This window comes from Octodon degus, unplaced genomic scaffold (assembly GCF_000260255.1).
Source record: "Octodon degus isolate 3935 unplaced genomic scaffold, OctDeg1.0 scaffold00065, whole genome shotgun sequence".
NCBI lineage: Eukaryota > Metazoa > Chordata > Mammalia > Rodentia > Octodontidae > Octodon > Octodon degus.
This window is the reverse complement of record NW_004524641.1, coordinates 2,838,803-2,857,588: the sequence shown is the minus strand read 5'-3', so window position 1 is coordinate 2,857,588 and position 18,786 is coordinate 2,838,803. Positions and strand designations below refer to the sequence as shown.

Genomic DNA, 18,786 nt, shown 5'->3' with positions numbered 1-18,786 from the left:
GCGCCGGCCGGCGGCTGCGCGTCCTCTCGGGCCATCTGCTGGGCCGGCCCAGGGAGGCTCCGAGCGCTAAGGAGTGCAAGGCGCGGAGAGCCTCGCCGGCAACCGCCGCGGCGCCCACGACCGGCCCCGCCGCGCCGGAGTCTGGTAGCATCCCCAAGAAGCGGTGAGTAGCGGTCCGCGGAAGGCGCCGGGGGCCGGGGGCCGGGCCGGGCCTGCGCTGCGGAGGGCGCGAGGGGGTGGCGAGAACCTCGGGCCCCGAAAGTCGTCTCTTTGGAGGAGGAGTGGACGAGACTCAGGCCGGAAGGGAGCAGGACGGGCGATGGATTTTGGTCACTGTTTGCAGGTAACCAAGCTGATGCCGGGAATTAATTTTCTGTCACGAGTGAGCATTTGGGGGCTACGGTCTTTGAATGGGAGGCGGGCGCTGTAATTATGCTTTTCCCGGGGGATTTAGGTTTGTACTAGGTGGTCACAAGATTCTTGCGGTTTGGGACGCTTTGGGCGCCGCGGGCGGGTGGGCGCGGGGTGGACGGGGGCCAGGGACGCTCGCGGGAAAGCGCGGACTGTCTGTGGACTAGGCTTCCGCTTCCCTGGGGCCCTCGTTCCGTACTTTGAGGGAGGAAACTGGTGAGTAAGAAGCAGTAACTGCAAACAAACGCTGGATAGTGGTTTCGAGCGTGATGGCATCTCTCCTAAACTAGAAGATAGGTTTCTATGAATGAGAAATGTCTGCAAGAGATCTCAATTTCCGATTTTTTTTTTTTTTTTTTTTTGTTGAAACTTCTGTGATAAAAGCTACTGGGAAGAAGCTGTTTTCTGAGGTGTAGCGTTGTCAGCGTGGGTTTTTGGGATAGAAAAAAAGTTTACTTATGTTAATCTGTATTTCCAAAATGCTAGGGATTGTGCTAAACATATTATTTATTATACTCTTTCCTGAGTTAGGAGGTATCTCCCATTTTACAGATGATGAAATGTAAAAGTGAACCAGTCTGAGTAGGCCTGTGTGTATTGTGTGGCAGGTTAGAGTTAAAAAACACATAAAGTTTACCTCAGTGTCCAGTGATGAGTCATTAATTTAATGAGTCCTATTCCACATACAACAGTACTAGTAGTACTGAGATTTTGAAATGCAGTATTTACTTTTAAGGCAGTAATAGGCTACTAAGTAAAATTAGAGTACAATGTGATAAGAAACTTAACTAGTAATTGTAGCACACAAATTTACCCAGTTTTGGGTATGTGTTAGGGAAAAGATGTTCTTGAATAAAAATTGTCTAAATAGATCTTTTTTTCTCTCTTTTGGCAAATTTTTATTTATTTCTTTTTTTATGTAGCTAGTACAGGGTCTATGTCTAAGTAAATATTGACATTTGTAATGGAAGTAGTCTACCAAAGAGGAAAAATATCTGGATGAACAGACACAGTATGTTCATAGGTAAAAAAGTGAGAGACAGTAAGGGAATTGCTATGAGTGTGGGGACAGGAGTATAATAACAGACAAGGGATAAGGACCTGAGAGGTGAAGCTTGTTTACAAGATTTTTATGCAGGGGCAAAACATAATTAGACTTTTAGAAAGTCACAGTGGGACCAGATTAAAGATTGAACAGTGTAGGCCAGGAATCTAGACCTGAATTTGAACTCCACTGAGCAATTACTCCTTTTGACTTTGGATAAGTCAACAAGTCAGCTTATCTCAGAGCATCAGTCCCCTTGTTTGAAAAAATGAGTGTCATAATTTCTGATTTGCAGTGTTGCTGTGAGAATGGAAATATGCAAAGTTAGAAGATCAAATGCTTAGTACAGTGCCTGTTACATAACCCCTCAACACATAGTAGCATCAATTTTCACTGTGTATGTCCAGAGACAAGACAGACCAATTAGAGTCTGTTATCTCAATGAAGATTGCTGGGATCTTGAACTAAGGTATACTATTGGGAATACTTAGCCTAGGTGGAAAACAAAATTGGGAGAGACATTTTCTAGAATTTGGTCACTTAATGGTAAAAAAGGGAAAAATTTCAGATCATATACCACCCTATAGCTACACTGATGTTATATTAGCTGGTAATGCATTTATGACTTTTGACTTATGTTTTTTTGCTTCATGTTAATTTATGTCTACTCATTTATATACATCTGTGTGTTTGTACACTTATATATGGATGTTCATTTATGTCTAATCATTTATATACATCTGTATATACTTGTACACTTATATGCCGATTCATGCTGTTAGAACTAAATAAGGAGGGCACATTTTCCTTTTGCTTGGATTTAGTGGCTTTGGTTTGTGGGAGAAAAATTAGTAATGTTTGTATTGAGGAAATAGATGAGATTTCTCATAGCTGAAGGTGTTTGGTTGCTCCAGGATTCCCTGTATGGCTAGTCCAAAGACTGTAGCTGTCATGAGCCTGGGCACAATTATAGCCCATTAATGACAATAGATGACAGCTGGTGGGAAGCTCTGCTTTTTGGTTCAAGGTTAGATGGATAGGGATAAAATCTAGTTCTGCACAAATACTTTGAAGTTTAATCACAGTACTGTTTTGACTAACCATAAATTACAGTACTAACTTGTATTGGATGGAACATCAAAAATATCCTGAGTGATTTACTTGATTGATTATTCATGGGAAATCTAGGTCTATATTTTACTTTTTTTTTTTTTTTTTTTTAAATTTTTAGGGAAGGTCCTACAGGGTATTCAGGGTCTCACTACTAGATGGGACTTGTAGTGATCCATCTGTTTACAGCCTCCCAAGAGGCTGTATTTACTTCTTATTGCTTAGCTGGGCCTCTGATCGCCTGCAACAGAACTAGGCTGGAAGACAAGTGAAAAGCAAGACAGGCCAATAAGGTGTGATTACAACAGTATGTCTTTGAAATAATTTTTGGTGATGTATGTTTTACTCCTCTTTCATCAATAATGATTTTGGTTGTAATTGTTTTATTGATTATTCTTAGATTCATCATGGACTTGATATAGTGACTTTTTGAAACTCAGTGCTTTCATTTCTCTTATAAAAAATAGTCATTCATACATTAATGAACATTTGCAGACTGGTTGCTGTATAGCAGATAATGCACTAAGCACCAGAGATAGAGAGATGAGTAATTGTTGACCTCAAAGAATTCACAGTCTAGGAAAAGAGATAACATGTTACAGTAGTTAAATTAGAACCATTGTAGATAGAGGTGCAAATGAAGTACAAAGAAAAGTGATATACTGTACTGAATATGGAATCAGGAGAAGCTTTCAGGTGAAGTTATGAAATATTGGTGATAGAGGTGGGGATTTAGTTCCATGGTGAAATGCTTAACTAGCACATGCAAAGCCCTGTCTCTGAGCCCCAGTGCTGTAAAATTATTATTATTACTTTTTTGGGAGGGGGACCGGGGATTAAACTCAGGCCCTTGCGCTTGCCAGGCAAGCACTTATTCTACTGAGCTATCTCCCTGGACCCATGTAAAATTAAAAAATTATTGGTAATAGTTTGGTAGGTGATTGGATGGTAAGGAAAGTTTATATTTCAGACACAGAGAATAGCATGTGGCCAAATAAGAGAGTGTGAAGGTACATGTTGTATTTAGGTCACTAGACAATTCATTGTTGGTAGAGGAGGGAATAAAGTGAAGAGGCCAGTGGCAGGTTGTACAGGTCTTTGCCCTGAGGGTCGTCAATCCATTTATTCATTCCTGCATTCATACAAGTAACATACTGCAGTGAACAAAAACTGTGCCTTTATGGAACTTACCTACTAACTGGAGTGGAATCAGTGAACAGACAATATATTGTGTCATATGGTAGTGAATGTAAATGAAGAAGGTGGTGGGGTTACAGTGCATAGATGATGGTGAACCCTTGAAAGAATCAGGCCAGTAAAAGGCATGAACAAATTGAATTTAGGTTTGAGAGAAGCCACTCAAGCTGCATTGTTAAGAATGGAGAGAAGGGGGTCCCGGGAGATGGCTTAGAGGAATAAGTGCTTCCCTGGCAAGCGCAAGGGCCTGATTTCAATCCCTGGTTCTGCAAAAAAAAAAAAAAAAAAAAGAAGACACTAAAGGAGCTGTGACAGTTAAACTGAGGACCCTCATAAAATAATAAGAATGGGGAGAAGGGTTAAGATGGACATAGGGAGATATTTGGCATGAATGGTGGGGGTTTATGTGGCACAGTAGGTGATACTCAATGAATGTACTACTTGATTGTTCATGGGAAATAATGATTCATGATGAATAATGAATTAAACTGAGAGCACAGCAGTAGGAGTGGGAAGGAAAGGAATGTGTGTCAGAATTTTGGAAGTTAGTGCATTAGATAATGCTTTATTATTATTATTATTATTATTATTTTATTTTATTTTTTTTTTGCAGTACCGGGGATTGAATTCAGGACCCTGCACTTGCGAGGCAAGCACTTATTCTACTGAGCTATCTCCCTGGCCCAATACTTTATTATTAAGTCACTAAATGGTGTAAGAATTTGGAGATCAAATAAAAATAGAATATAAAAGACAATCCTGAGGGATATGAACATTTAATAAGGACGATCAGCCAAAACGTGTAGCTTGTCATATAGTCTCTTGTGAGTTAGTCTAGTTACTTCTAGCCAGAAACATATTCTCATTCTTTGAGTTACTGAGCAGTTTTAGGGCAGTAGTTTTCTTTGTACCCCTCTGCTTTTTTTAAGTGTATGTTTCTTTTCTTTTTTACTTAATTCTGGATGCCGTTTTAAATCATAGTAAATGTCAGTCACATTTATGGTGTTTTTATGCCTTGGTTTTAGATTTTTTTCAGCTTTAAAAAAAAGCTGTAAGCCAGGCATGGTTCTGCATCTGTAATCCCAACATTTGGGAGGCTGAGGCAGGAGGATTGCCACACAGTGACATAGTGATTTTAAGGCCCACCTGGACTACACAGTGATTACACCCTCTTTAAAAAAAAGAAAAAAAAAAGCTATAAAAATGTTATGACTAAAGAGTAAGAAAAAAAGACTAAAAAAAATTTTTTTTTTGTTGACTTCTGACCCTCCACATTATTAACCATTTTCCGAGTTATGACTTTGGTTTTAATCTCATTGCAATTTACATTTGTGGGACCTGCTCGTTGGCAAATTTTGCAAAAGTTATAAATTCTTCTGAGTCAGATCAAAAGAATATTATGTTTAAGAATGCTACTAGTTAATTTACTTGCTTATACTTCATTAGCGTAAAATGTATTATTTAACATTTACTACGGCTTTCCTAGATGTTTTTCAGAAGTAATAAAACTGAGTTCAGCTCTTGTAAATGTTTCCCAGAGGGCATTCTCAAGCCTTAAGTGTGATTTATTTCTGTGGCAAAGATTATTTGCATGAATGACTTGACTTATGACTTAATGTCAGTTGATAAGATTAGAGCCTATTTCGGTAGTTATATTGAATGAAATATACTATGAATTCCTAGCTAGGAAATTTTAGTGATAGTATTAATAGTAGTTTTAATTTGAATAAAATAGGCACTATTCTAAAGATTGTGTGCAATATCTCATTTAATTCTCACCACAACTCTGAAAAGTAAGTGATATTACCTGTAGGTTTTCATGTGGAAAACCCAAGATTAGAGGAAAAATGAAGAAAGCATGGAGAATTGTTTATTGCTTGGCTTAAGCTGTCTGTGCACTGCAAATGAATAAAAACCATGAAGGCTATGGTTTGGCATTATTCTCTTCTAGATTGTATTTTGAAGTGAACCAGACCTCAAATAGATGTCTTTAGGTCAGGAAGTTATTGTAGAGCTATCTAGTTGTTGTCAGTTAATAGAAATGCTTGAGAATAAATGAAGTGATCTGTTTTTAGGCAACAAAGGAATAAAATGCTCTTGCAGTCAAATGAGATGTAGTGCACTTAAGCAAGTATTATTTATGATTGTATTTTGTTGTTATTGAAAAGATAACTTCTGTTGATCATCAGATTAGTTTTTAAATTTCAACTCTAAACTAAATCAGAGGATCCTGTGTGGATTCTCCCCTCTTGGCATAAAGTAGTCATTGTTGTCTTTCTTTTTTTTTTTTGCGGAACCAGGGATTGAACTCAGGTCCTAGCACTTGCGAGGGAAGCACTTATTCCACTGAGCCATCTCCCCAGCCCCCCTTGTTGTCTTTCAATAATGATCTTTTTTAGGGGTAATATTGCATGGTATGTCTGTTCCAGCATCTGAATTCAAAATCTTTAAGAGATAGTATGCAGAATACAGACAAAAGTAAAAATGTCAGCTTTAAGATGTTTTGTTTCAGGAATATGGCTTAGATCTGGAGTACCAGATAATTACCTTGAATCAGATAGACTAGTGCTAGATCATAGAAAGCTTCCTCTGCAGGGGCAGAGCCAGCTTCACTAAGCCTAACAACATAGCTCTGACACTAGAGATGCTCTGTATGGAGTGGATGCGTTCTAATGAGAGAAAGAGCTGACCTGGGCTGGATTCCTTCTCTCAGTTTGTTGACTAGCCTGATGACTCCTACATGAAAGAGTGAGTGTCTGAGAATTGAGGAGAGACTAGGAACATTACTCTTTCTGAAGTCTCCTTGTATTGGAAAACCAGAGAATAGAAATATTGCTGTAATGTTTTTGGAGAAATTAGGGGAAAGGGCTGAAACTTGCTGGGAGCTGAATAGTACTGTATGTGCTTCATTAGTATGTTATCGCCACTGGCTACTGAATACATTACCTACTTTTCTTGGTAGGGCAGTTAAGATCCTCCAGTAAAAACTGTCCTAATTAGTTGTGTCACTGAGCCATACCCTGGCCCCCTAAATAACTTTTAAAGTTTGTTTCTTATTTCCTTGGTACCTACTACATACTTCAGCTACATATCGGAATTGTTGCTCTTCCAGCTATTCAGGAGATCTGCCTTTCCCTTTCTTCCTCTTTTTTGGTCATGCTAATTTTTTTCAGTGTAATGCATATAGTTTGGTAGTCCTGAGATCACTTGGGGGGGGGGGGATACATGGATTAAAATCTTACTTGAGCAGTTCTAAAGGTTTATATGCACACATTTGTTCCTTTTAAAACTGTTGAGCTATTTATTATACTACATAACTTATTTAAACAGTAAATATATAAACACATCTTGTTTGAAGCTTAATTTTTACAAAATGAACACATGTGCCTTGTCAGTATTTAAAGAAACAGTTTTAACATTCCCCTAGAAACTCCCTTCATGTTCCTTCCTGTGGTTCCTCCTACCCTGTTAATGACTTTGACTTCTAGCACCACAGTTTAGGTTTGTCTATTTGAATTTTAAATAGATTATGTAATAGAATTGAAAAGTGTGTATGTATATTCCCTGGAGTATGCTCTCTTGGCTTTTTTCTCTGGTAGTATTATTTTTGGATTATTTTAGTATTATTTATTATACTACATAACTTAGTTTAGTATTATTTTTGGATATTTTTAACTATTGTTGTATATAATAATTAATTTTGTTTATGGCTGAGTAGTATTCCACTGCTTAAATATGTACCACAATTTTTCCATTTTGTTATTGGTTTTAATATTTATTTTATTTATTTATTTTTGCAGAACTGGGGATTGAACTCAGGCCCTTGAGCTTGCCAGGCAAGCGCTTAGTCTACTGAGCCATCTCCCCGGCCCTTGAATATTTATTTTAATATAAAATACATATCAATTAGTGTTTTTACAGTTTTTACTTCATAGGAAGAAACTAATATCATTAGGATAGTATTTCATATATTCAATTTTCTTAAGTACATCAGTTGTCTGAGGTAATAAACACAATGTTCCCAGATACTAAATAATTCTTATAAATATATGAGATTGAATTTTTTTTGTTTTAGGTCGTCTCTTTATTAACATATTTTTTTAATGCTCCTTAGCTAGTTGGGCACTTGACAGCGCCGTTGTTGATATCATCTGTGATGTCATGAGAGTGCCAGCTGTCCATGTTGCAGCCCACAGACTGGGCGGTACCCAGGATCTCCTTAATGGTTCCAGAAAATTCTCTGGCTAAAGACCGGTACCATATCTGTTGGGCATTGTTAACAATCTCATCAAAAGTGATATTTCCACTGTGTTTAATGTTTTTCTCCTTCTTTCTGTCTTTTGGCAGCTCCTTGAGGGCTTTGATGATAGTCTGCTCTGAATGGTCAGTTTCACCCTAATCTGCAAACCCTTCCGGTCACCAGTTTCCTTGGTAATGTCATCCCCCACTTTTTTTGGAGACAGACCCAAGGGACTGATCTTGGCCAGGGCAGACGTGGTGCCAGCTTCACCACTGGTGCACCTCAGGTACACGATTTTGATCTTGTTGGGATTGAACTTGGGCGGCATGCTGGAGGTGGCTGGTGTCGCATGAACCCGGATTTGGGACGACCAAAGAAAGTTGCACCTTAGCCTCTTCCTAGCTGAAATTCTTTCAGGGATCAGATACTATTTATGAGTTTGTAAAATTTCAACTTAAAATCCCAACTATAAGTCTCTTATCAGGTATACATTTTGATTTTCAATTTTAAGTCAATCATTCTTATTGGTCATATTCTCTTTTGTTTAAAAATTATATAGAAGATCAGTGTTTGGTTTTCTTAACATAAGAACATTAACATGTCTTTGATTCTATTAAGCATCCGTGTGTTTAATTCTGGATCTCTTAGCAGTTAGAATATGCTTGCTTATTCAGGGAGACTATTATATTCCAGCAAATAATAATGTGCAGCAACTTTTATTTAGTACTGTAGATTGAACCCATGGAATGCTGAGCTACATTTCCAGTTGTTTCTGAGACAAGCTCGTGCTAAGTCAACCGTACTGGCCTTGAACTTGAAATCCTTCAACTTTGGCCACCTCAGTAGCTGGGATTGCAGTTGTGTACTGTTATACCTGGCTTCTGCAATGACTCTGTGTGTGTGTGTGTGTGTGTGTGTGACATTGAACTCTGTATATTACCACTGAACTATATCCTCAACACTCCTGCAGTTACTTTTCATGAGAGTTTTGCTTTCCAGCTGAGATTTGGAGGTGTAAATAATATCTTGTTACTCAGCTTGGCAAACAGTTGTATGATTGCATGTAATATTTGGTCTGGCCAGAAAGTTTTAAGTTGCTAATGAGAAGTTTTGGCCAAGCTGCTGAGACTCTTGCCAGCCTTCCCATAGGGACTCTCCAAATTCTATTAATAGTTGCCTTGCAGAAACTAGATACCATCAAGTGGGGTAGTGTTCATGTTTCTAAGATCTTAGAATCAAGTAATAGGAATTATTCATTATATCTGTAGAAGTTTGCATTGAGATTGATTACCTGGTTGAATTTTTGCATTCTTCTAAAGTTGCTGGAGTTTTACTGGAATCCAGCTTTAGGGATATTAAAATAATATTTACTTGAATTCGGTCATGCTTTTAGCTTGTAATGCATTCTACTGACCAAATGTTTTGCTGTCAGCACAAATTTTGTAAATTGACACTGTCCAGTAGAACTTTCTGTGATGATAGAAATGGTTTGCACTGTATGATGTGGAAGTCACTAGCCACATGTGGCTTTTAAGCACTTCAAATTTGGCCATTGTGACTGAGGAGCTGAATTAAAAATTTTAATTTTAATTAAGTGTAGGTAGACATGTGTGGCTAGCAATACATGTGGAACAGTACAACTATCGATTGAAACCTAATTGATTTTCTGTCCTTTTTCTTTGCTAAGTGAAGTTAATGCTAGTCCTAAGATCACATCCATGAATCCTTAATCTTTTTTTTAGGGAGTAGAGGGTCTCAATATGCAGCTCAGGACTTGTAATGATCCTTCTGTTTTCAGCCTCCCCAGAGCTGGGATTACAGACATGTCCCATCACACCTGGACTTGGCTGCTGGCTCAGTGTGCCCGAAGGTGGGACCGGTGTAGCATGTGGTGCTGGGGACTGAACCTGAGTCTCTGTGCTTACCTAAGTAGGCCCTTAGTCCACTGAGCTATCTTGCTGGCCCCCAATCCCTAATCTCGAACTTATTCTTTTCAGATTGAATTCCTTTGAATTAATTTGTTCAGATTAATAATTCTACCCTCATCTTGCTGCTCTTGTATACACTTATATTATCTGATTCTCAACTACTCATTTCACAAATAAGGAACTGAAATTTATATATATTTGTCAGAAAATGGTCACCTTTGAGCTAATAAGTGGTAGACTGTAGATTTCAGTCTAGGTCTCATGTCTAGAGCTTTAATATTATTCTGATATCACCAAGCCCTATTCATTTCCCCTTTACAATGTACCTATCATATTCATTTTATGCCTTAAACAAGTCTTTATTGGTCGTTTGTGTTCTCTGTCCTTATTGAGCTTATAATTTAGTGGGTGAAATGGATAACTAAACAAAAACATGTAAATTAATGTATTAGAAGGGGATGAATACTATGGCAACAGTAAAAAGAGAATAAGGTAGAGTGTTAGTATTCAATTTTTAAATAAGATATTACTGAGAATATGACATTGTAGCAAATACCTGAAGGTGACAGAGTTAAGCCGTATGGCTATCTAGGCAGAGGTGTGTCCTGGGGTGTGTTCTAGGCCGAGGAAGAGTGTGTAAAAATACCCATAGGGTAAGTGCACATGTGGGCTATTAGGAAAGTAGGAAGGAAGATAGTGGAGGAATCAGTTCACATCTACTTTCTCCTATTTGCTATTTGAAGTCTGTGCCATTTAAACCTCAGCTTCTTCTTTTTTTTTTTTTTTTCAGGATTGAACTCAGGCCCTTGTGCTTGCCAGGCAAGTGCTTATTCTACTGAGCCATCTCCCTGGCCCCTAAACCTCAGCTTCTAATTTACCTTTTTGTTTACTATATGGGGAAGGGTCTCTTATTTGTGCGATAGCATTCAACTTCTTCACCTTTCTTTGTGCATTTCTGTGGAAAACCTTTGCTTGGTGATTGATACCAGATTTCAAGGGCTGTTGTTTTGGGGATGTTTTTAATTTTGAGAATTGAAAATCATTACCTTTTGATCTTCTGTTACCTTTTTTTCCCCCCATAATTTCTTAGATTTGAACAGTAACTCTAAAATCATACTGTTCCATGCTAAGGGACATGGGATATAATATCTAGGTTCCTTTAAATCACGTAGGTGTTTTCCTGCTATTTCGTCACCTATTTGAAACTTCATCCACCCAGGTTTGTTGTCATTTTACTCAGTATCTTCATTGTGCTAATCAGAGGAGAGGATTAACACAGTGTTTGCCTTCTAGGGCATACCACTGCTAAGGAAGACAGGTATGTTTTCTATGACTGCAAGATGCTAAGTTCCATAACAAAGATATGAGAAGGGAAGGCTGACTGATAAAGCAACTTCATTTCAAAGAGGTATAGACAAGGCTTCGGAGAGTGCTATTCTTTGTCAAGATGCTTTGCAGAACGTTCAAGATGTGGGGCAAAAACGTTGATGAGAGCATGTAGTATAAGTACCGCGCGCTAACCGATTGGGCCATTGGGGCTCCAATGAGAGCATGTAGATGAAAAGAGAATCCGAAGAATTATGGAAGGACAGCTGTCACAGAGAGCAAATTGGCCAAGCAATGGCTGTGACTCATTCACATGGCTGACACTGACAAAGGATCTACAATCTGAGGTATAAAGTCTGGATAAATCCTGAGGGGACTTGACTGACCTTATCAGATCCAAAAGCTACAATTCTTGTTACACAGGTCTTGCTTTATCTTGGTCTTAATCATCCAGCAGAAAAGTATAAAAACGAAGCATAAGAAGTAAAGCTGTGTTGTTACATTGAGCTGTAGGGGACTCAGCTCAGCAACTTCTGATACTGCCAGTCAAGTGGAAGACCCAATACTATTATGGACTACTGGAGTATTTTGGAATATTTTGCTGAGTTCACACACCTATAATATTTAAATGATGGAATTAAACAGAAAAAGGGGATATAAATGAATGACCGTTTTCTATCTGTGTATTCAAAATGGTTAGGATAGATATATAGCTACATTCTCTTAATTGAAGGAATAGAGGGATTTGTTCTAATAGTGTTTGTAAATAGGATATCATGTCTGCATCTTGTACAACAAATAACCACTAGGAAGGCAGTATGCAATGCGTTAATTATTGAAACCGTCCTACCAGTTTGATTTGAAACAATCTCATTGCTATTTATTTCTCAATAAAATTATAGAAAAAATAATTATGGAAGGAAAATGTGGACAGTAGAATAACATTTGTAAAATGGTATGGCAGCTGGCTATAATAATGATAGAGGTTTTTATTATCTGGATAGTTTTTTTTAGCCTTATTCTGCAATAGAGTAGCATTTATTTTGTAATTATAAAGCAAGTGGCAGGATAATTTTGTTATTCTGAAATGCTATGTATTTTGTGAAAAAACAAGATAATTACTAGTCAAAATGAAGACAGAAAGGGCTGGGGAGATGGCTCAGTAGAATAAGTGCTTCCCTGGCAAGCTCAAGGACTTGAGTTCAATCCCCGGTTCCACCAAAAAAAGGAAGATAGCTATCTGAACTAACAAGGGAGAACAACTATAGCACTTTGGCATAAATCCTTTCAATCTTAAGCATGTGTATGTAATATCCTGTAAAAAATGTTTTTAAACTACTGTTTTTCACTCAGTCTCTTGTGTTTTACTTTTAATGCTAAGACATAATGATATGCAGCATTATTTTCAGGAACTCAGAGTATTATAAAAAAGTACTTTTTATTTTAATTTCATTTTGTTTTTTGAGAGAGGGCCTTGCTATGCAGTTTGGGCCAGCCATGTGCTCACTTTTGTAGCCCCCAGGCCAGTCTTGAACTCCCACTGATCCTCCTGTTTCAACCTCCTGAGTGCTGGGATTAAAGACATATGCCACCACGCCCAGTTTATAAAAAAGTATTGTAGGTGTTATAATTTATTTAAGATAATTTTGCATGTAGTTGTTTCCAGTTTTTTCTCAATTAAAAAGAAATTATAATTGTTTTTTAGAATTCTTAATAATTTCCTTTAAAAGAGCCTTAATAGGTCAGATAACATTCATATACTTCACTTATTTATTCCATTGCACAGCTGTAGAAATAAATGATATTTACTTTTTTGGACTTAATCCTAACAAAGAATAGAAGACTGAAAATGTTTGGAGAAAGATTGTATCACATTTGAATACCTTTAAATCTTACAATTTAGGAAAGTAGCTCTCTGGATAGAAATAAGCTGTGTTGGTCTATAATGGTTAATGAATATGACCAAAGGAGGTCTGTGAACAGTAGGTAGGGCTGCATGAGTCTTTGGGGTGATGAGGAGGAGAGGGCTGAGGAAGGAGATGTACTGATTTGCATTGCTATCAGCAGCTATACTCCATGGTTCTGCAGATGGCTCCTACTGATTGTTCAGGCAAATCTTATATAAGGTGATGTACTTTAGGTATTACAGTATTAGTAGTTTTCACCCCTGGCCAGTATTTTTGAAAAAATTTAAACATATTGTACAATTGAACTTTACAATAAACGTTTGGATACTAACCACCTAAATTCTACCACTAACATTAAATTGTCATGTCTCCACCAATTCATTTTTTTTCTTTGTTTAATATTAATCAGTGTTATTTCTGGTGCATTTTAAAGTAAGTTGATAACTTCATTTTTGAAATATTCACTTTTCTTTTAGATTAATTGGTCATGATTTCCATTTGCTTTGTTTTCACAAAGTATTTGTAACTTTCAAGCTATTGGACTGCTTGTTTAAATTTAGTTTTATTTCCAAGTTCTTACTTGGCTCTTTTGCCTTTATTTTCAGAAAGTACATACTTTTTAGTTTGTTATGCTAATTCCCAGATTTTATACAACTGGTAACTTTGTGAAAAATAATTTTTTGGGTTTTGCTATGTGTGTTAATTTGAGCTATTGTCTTTTTCCTTTCTTTTGTGTTAATTTATGTTGAAGTAGAAAGGAGGAATTACTTAGTTAATTAATTGTGCTCAGACTTGAACCCAGAGCTTTGTACATGCTAACCACGTACTTGTACTCTACCACTGAGCCACACTCCTATGCTTGAGAAAATCTAATAATACAGGGCACCACGGAACCCAAGAATGGCACTTGTCTCTCAGAACTAGAGAACTAGAGCTCATAATCAGAAAACCATTTAGGGCTTTTTATAGCATTACTTCCTGATAATCTCTGCTGTATGTTTGTCTAAATAGGTTAGCTTTTTTATGATCCTCTGACTAAACAGTAACTTATAAGACCCCACTCCTGCTGGACATGCATGCAACTCCAGAAAATAATTGTCTCCTCTTACTCCCAATACATGGATTGGCAAATTATGTAGGTTCAGTTAGCTGTGATTCTTAAGACTTATTCTCCATTCCATCAACCTAGATGAAATTGTTATTGTGTTAAGTTTAACTTAGTCTTCTTTTCTTCACATTTGCTGTTTCAAAGTATTTTCGGTTCTGGCATAAGACCAATCTTTGTTCTGGGGAAGAGCAAGTCCTTGCTACCCACTGGTGCTGTGTTACACAACGACTGACAGTCCAGTGGAGATTAATGTAGACAGATACGTACAAGATACGATATAGTAAGGGCTGTGATCAATGTGTACAGAAGGAGTCATAAACTCTTTGAAGATAGAGAAGCTTTCTAGAAGTGACTTTTAGACTGATTCTTCATTGATAAATGGGAGTTTTCAGTGAGAGCTGTGTTGCACATAAATGCAAAGACAAGCAGACATAAAAGGGGAGGGTGTGTGTGTAAGGAACTGTGACAACTTTTCATGTGACTGAGAATAACTGTTCAAGAGGGTGAAAATGTGGATTGGTGCTCAGTGAAAGAATCGGGACTTCATCCATGCTGGGAGTGATCACTGTTAGGTTTTTACTTTTGTTGACAACACGAACCTGGAAGATATTATTTTGATCTTGTACCATACTGTTTTCCTGTACTTTCTTACACATACTTAATGCCTTAGTCAATTTTGGGCTGTTTATTTAGGCTGGAAAATTCTTGCCCTTCTCTGCCTCTGCTTAACTTTGAGTTATTACCATATCACAAACAATTGGAAGTTTAAATGTCACACAGTGAATTCTCCTGTCAGCTAGAGATGAGCACTATTTTGATTGAATCCTTGTAATGCTCTGTATTCTTTGTATAACAGTTAGTGATTATTTTGAAACCATAGTGTGGTAGTTAAGACTGTTGGAGTCAGACAACTATCATAACTGTGTCCTCCCATATTTGTATGACCAAAGACAAGTTACTGTTTCTCGACCTGTTTATGTTTTAAATGTAGGTAATGACAGCTATATAAAAGATGGATGTGTGAAGGAAATAGAATAATGATTATAAAATCGTGAGCTTTACATTATTGTACTATACAATGAACTATTGCAGTGAACTGTTTAGAAAGTAGTAAGAATCCATTGCTGAAATAGTTTCTGCAAGTGGAACCACAGGTAGGGAGGAATGAGTAGCAACGATAATATCTTAATAGAGAAAGCAAATTGCTAGTAAATATCACTTTATGCAGTTTCAGGAAGAGAAGAAGAACCCAAAAATAAAGGGCGTCAGCAGTTTCTCTGATTGCATGGTAGGCTATCTATCACACATGATAGTCACTGTTGTATTTGAAATTTGCCTTGGTGACTCTTAGGAGTCTTGGCTCACTGTTGCATTATATAAAATATGGCTTTGGTGGCCACAGGTGTTTGAATTTGAATAAACATTCTTGTGCTAAACACAAGTTAATTGATAATTATTTTAAACTCTTTTCTTTGTAAGACTAATGTATAAATTTGGAAAAGTCATATAACTGATAGCATTTTCTAAAAGTTGCATAAAAAAAATCTCTGAAAGCCCACATTCCTCTCTGAATAGCCTGCATTCCTCCATTGAGTACAGTTTTGTAAAGTTTGAGTATAGATTACCCTACCTCCTACGACTATTTTTCTGTTGTCTTCTTTCCCTTACTTGTGCAGTGCCCCACTTTGCCCTCTTGTTATTGGCCATTTTTTTTTCCTCTCAAACTCTACTCAGCTCATCTTCTTCTATAATGTAAGTTTAAATTTTCTCTTTTTTATTTCAATTTTAATTCCTGATTTTGGGAAGGTTTTGATGAAGGTAACTGGATTTTAAACCACTTGTCAGTCTTAAGGCTTGGTTTCCCTTTGTGGCTTTGGGACAAAGCCACAACTTGAGGTAGTTGTCCAAAATCACCATGTTGATTAGGTTACAAGTAGATAGTGAAGGGAACAAAATCACAATATTTAAATGCTGTTCAGGGAGCCCAAATGGTAAAGGGAAGATAGCGAGTTATCTTTTATTGACCTGTTCTTTATGCTGAGGCTTCTGCTCTTTCCTTTTCCTCATGCCTTAATGTAGTGTTTACACATTGTATTCTGTAGTTGGCTCTCATCAGAACTTCCTGGGGGTACTTATTCATAAGCTGGGTCTGTGATGGCCTCCAGGATTCTGCTTAGAAAATAAATATCCAAGTAGTTTGAGATTTCTGTGGTGATTGGTCCTGATTTTATTTGTTCTCACCAAACTTCGTGGGTTAGCAAATCCTAACTACTTGTCACTTAAAAGAGAAGGAATTACTGTTAATTATTCTGTTACTAAAGTTTAAAGAAGGAGCTTCTGCATTAACAGTACACCTTGTTTCAAGTAGGTCTGAATTTGAGCTTTGATCTCTGTGAGATCATGTTGGTATTGGTAGTCTAACCCTGAAGACAGTAAGAAAAAGAATTCAGGTTTGGTTTTTATAGTAAAATGACACAGATTTTTGGTGGCACTCATTTTCTTTGAGTCCAACTCCTACTTTATTTGTTATGGATAAGTGAAAGAAAGAAAGAAATGCACAGACTTGGAGAAAAACCTTGTAGACTGAGGGACAAGAAAAGAATCAGAGAATGGAAGACTGGGGCAGGCAAAACAGTGCCAGCCTTACACAGTGGCAGAATAATCTGTAAGACTGTACCACAATTGGCCTTTAGCTTCTTACAGAATGATCAGTTCAATAAATTTTTGAGTCAGTTCTTTTTCCAATTGCTAGCAAGTGGGGGACAGCAGTGAAAGTGAACTGTCATTTTCTACATTAAAGAAAGTCTGAGGTAGTTGCCTAAATTCACCATGTTGATTAGGTTACAAGTGGATGGTGAAGGGAACAAAATCACAATATTTAAGTGCTGTTCAGGGAGCCCACATGGTAAAGGGAGTTGTCTTTTATTGACCTGCTCCCTATGCTGATTTTGGTTTGTGTTTCTTGTTATGCAGAACGACCCATGAGGGTAGAGAATAGGATAGTAGTACCTTTTGAGAGTTTTTCATGCTGAATGCTTGACTGTGTGTTCACATACCTGCTGTGGCCCAAAATATTATTATTATTATTATTTATTTATTTGTGGAACCAGGAATTGAACTCAAGGCCTTGCACTTGCCAGGCAAGTGCTTGTTCTACTGAGCTATCTCCCCAGCCCTGGCCCAAAATATCTGTAACTTGTTACTACAGGTGTATGCAACAGATAGTCTGTATTTCCAGACATTTTTCAAGCAATAAGAAATTCTAATTGTTAGAATTTGGGGTAGTAAAAGAAGTTTGGGGATAAAGGAAGGTGCTCCAAGAGCTTCATGTGAACAGTGACTGTCAGGTTATTCTGCCACTGTGTAAGGTTGGCATTGTTTTTCTGCCCCAGTGTTCCATTCTCTGATCCTCTTCATGTCTCACAGTTCTTCTCCAAGTGTGTGCATTTCTTTCATTCACTTACCTGTAACAAATAGGAGTTGGACCTATACGATACAAGTTTTGACCCTTCAAGTTTTATAAAGCTTTTTTAAAGTGCAAGTTTTTTTTTTCAAATTACAAAAATTTAACAGTAGGTGGCTCAGTATATATTTGATTTGTTGTATGTTTGAAGTTGACTCAATCATAATAGATTTATGGTTAAAAAATTGTAGCAATTGCTAAGAAGCCCAACAATAAATTTGATAACAAACTCTTCTGAAGTTCTTGCATATAAATGAAAGAAAGAATTGTTTTCACACAAAGCAGAAACTCTGCCAAGGGTCATGGGTTGAGCAGCATATTTGTGTCAGGTTCAGAGAGTAGTTAGCTATACTTTTTCGTTCATGGTCTTGTTTGTGTGGTCTCTTTTTATTTGTATTTTCCTCAATTTCTGATTCCTAATCCGCTTGCCCATCCTTCGAGTACTCATATGTGGGTTTCATGAAATGTGCAGTATTATTTAGTGTGTATATTTTTAATTTGCTTACTTCTCTTTTTCTCTGTATTCACTATTGTTTTAAAAGTCTGTGTTTCTGCATGTGTGTTTATCTGCCTTACTACTTCTGATAATTTTTTTCTTTTTTTTTCCCCTCCCTGTGGTACTGGGAATTAAACTCAGGACTTTGCACTTGCTGGACAGGCATTTAAGTCACTGAGCTCTCTCTCTGGCTACCTCACTACTTCTGAATACTACATAATATTTCAAGGAATGCTCTTTGGTTTATTCATTTCTTTAGTGATGCTTCCAGCTACTCTTCAAAACAGTGCTGAGGCCATTTCATCTATGTTCCCTTAAGGGGCAGTGTGAAATTTTGTGTAGTTTGTATGTAGGACTTGTATTGGTGGGCTATAGAGTAGGCACTTACTGTATGAACTTAGTACATGAGTTTTCTGTGTATGTGGGTTCCTTCTTTCAGGTTCTTTTTAAACTTTTTTTGTGGTACTGGGGATTGAACTTGTGACCACGAGCTTGCAGGCTGGTGCTTATGCTGCTGAGCTTTATCTTCAGCCCTTCTTCATGTTCTTAGTAACA

At 37.4% G+C, this 18,786-nt stretch overlaps 1 protein-coding gene across 1 annotated transcript in view; it reads left to right on the top strand.

The window, feature by feature from the left end:
• Positions 1–2: 2 nt before the first annotated feature.
• The window catches only part of Agps (alkylglycerone phosphate synthase), a gene marked incomplete at its 5' end in the record, with an annotated part of 138,312 nt that continues 119,528 nt past the window's right edge, over positions 3–18,786 (top strand). The window contains one exon of the mRNA XM_023719180.1: positions 3–163. Within this exon, the coding sequence (XP_023574948.1) occupies positions 3–163 (161 nt within the window). The remainder of the gene's footprint in view (positions 164–18,786) is intronic.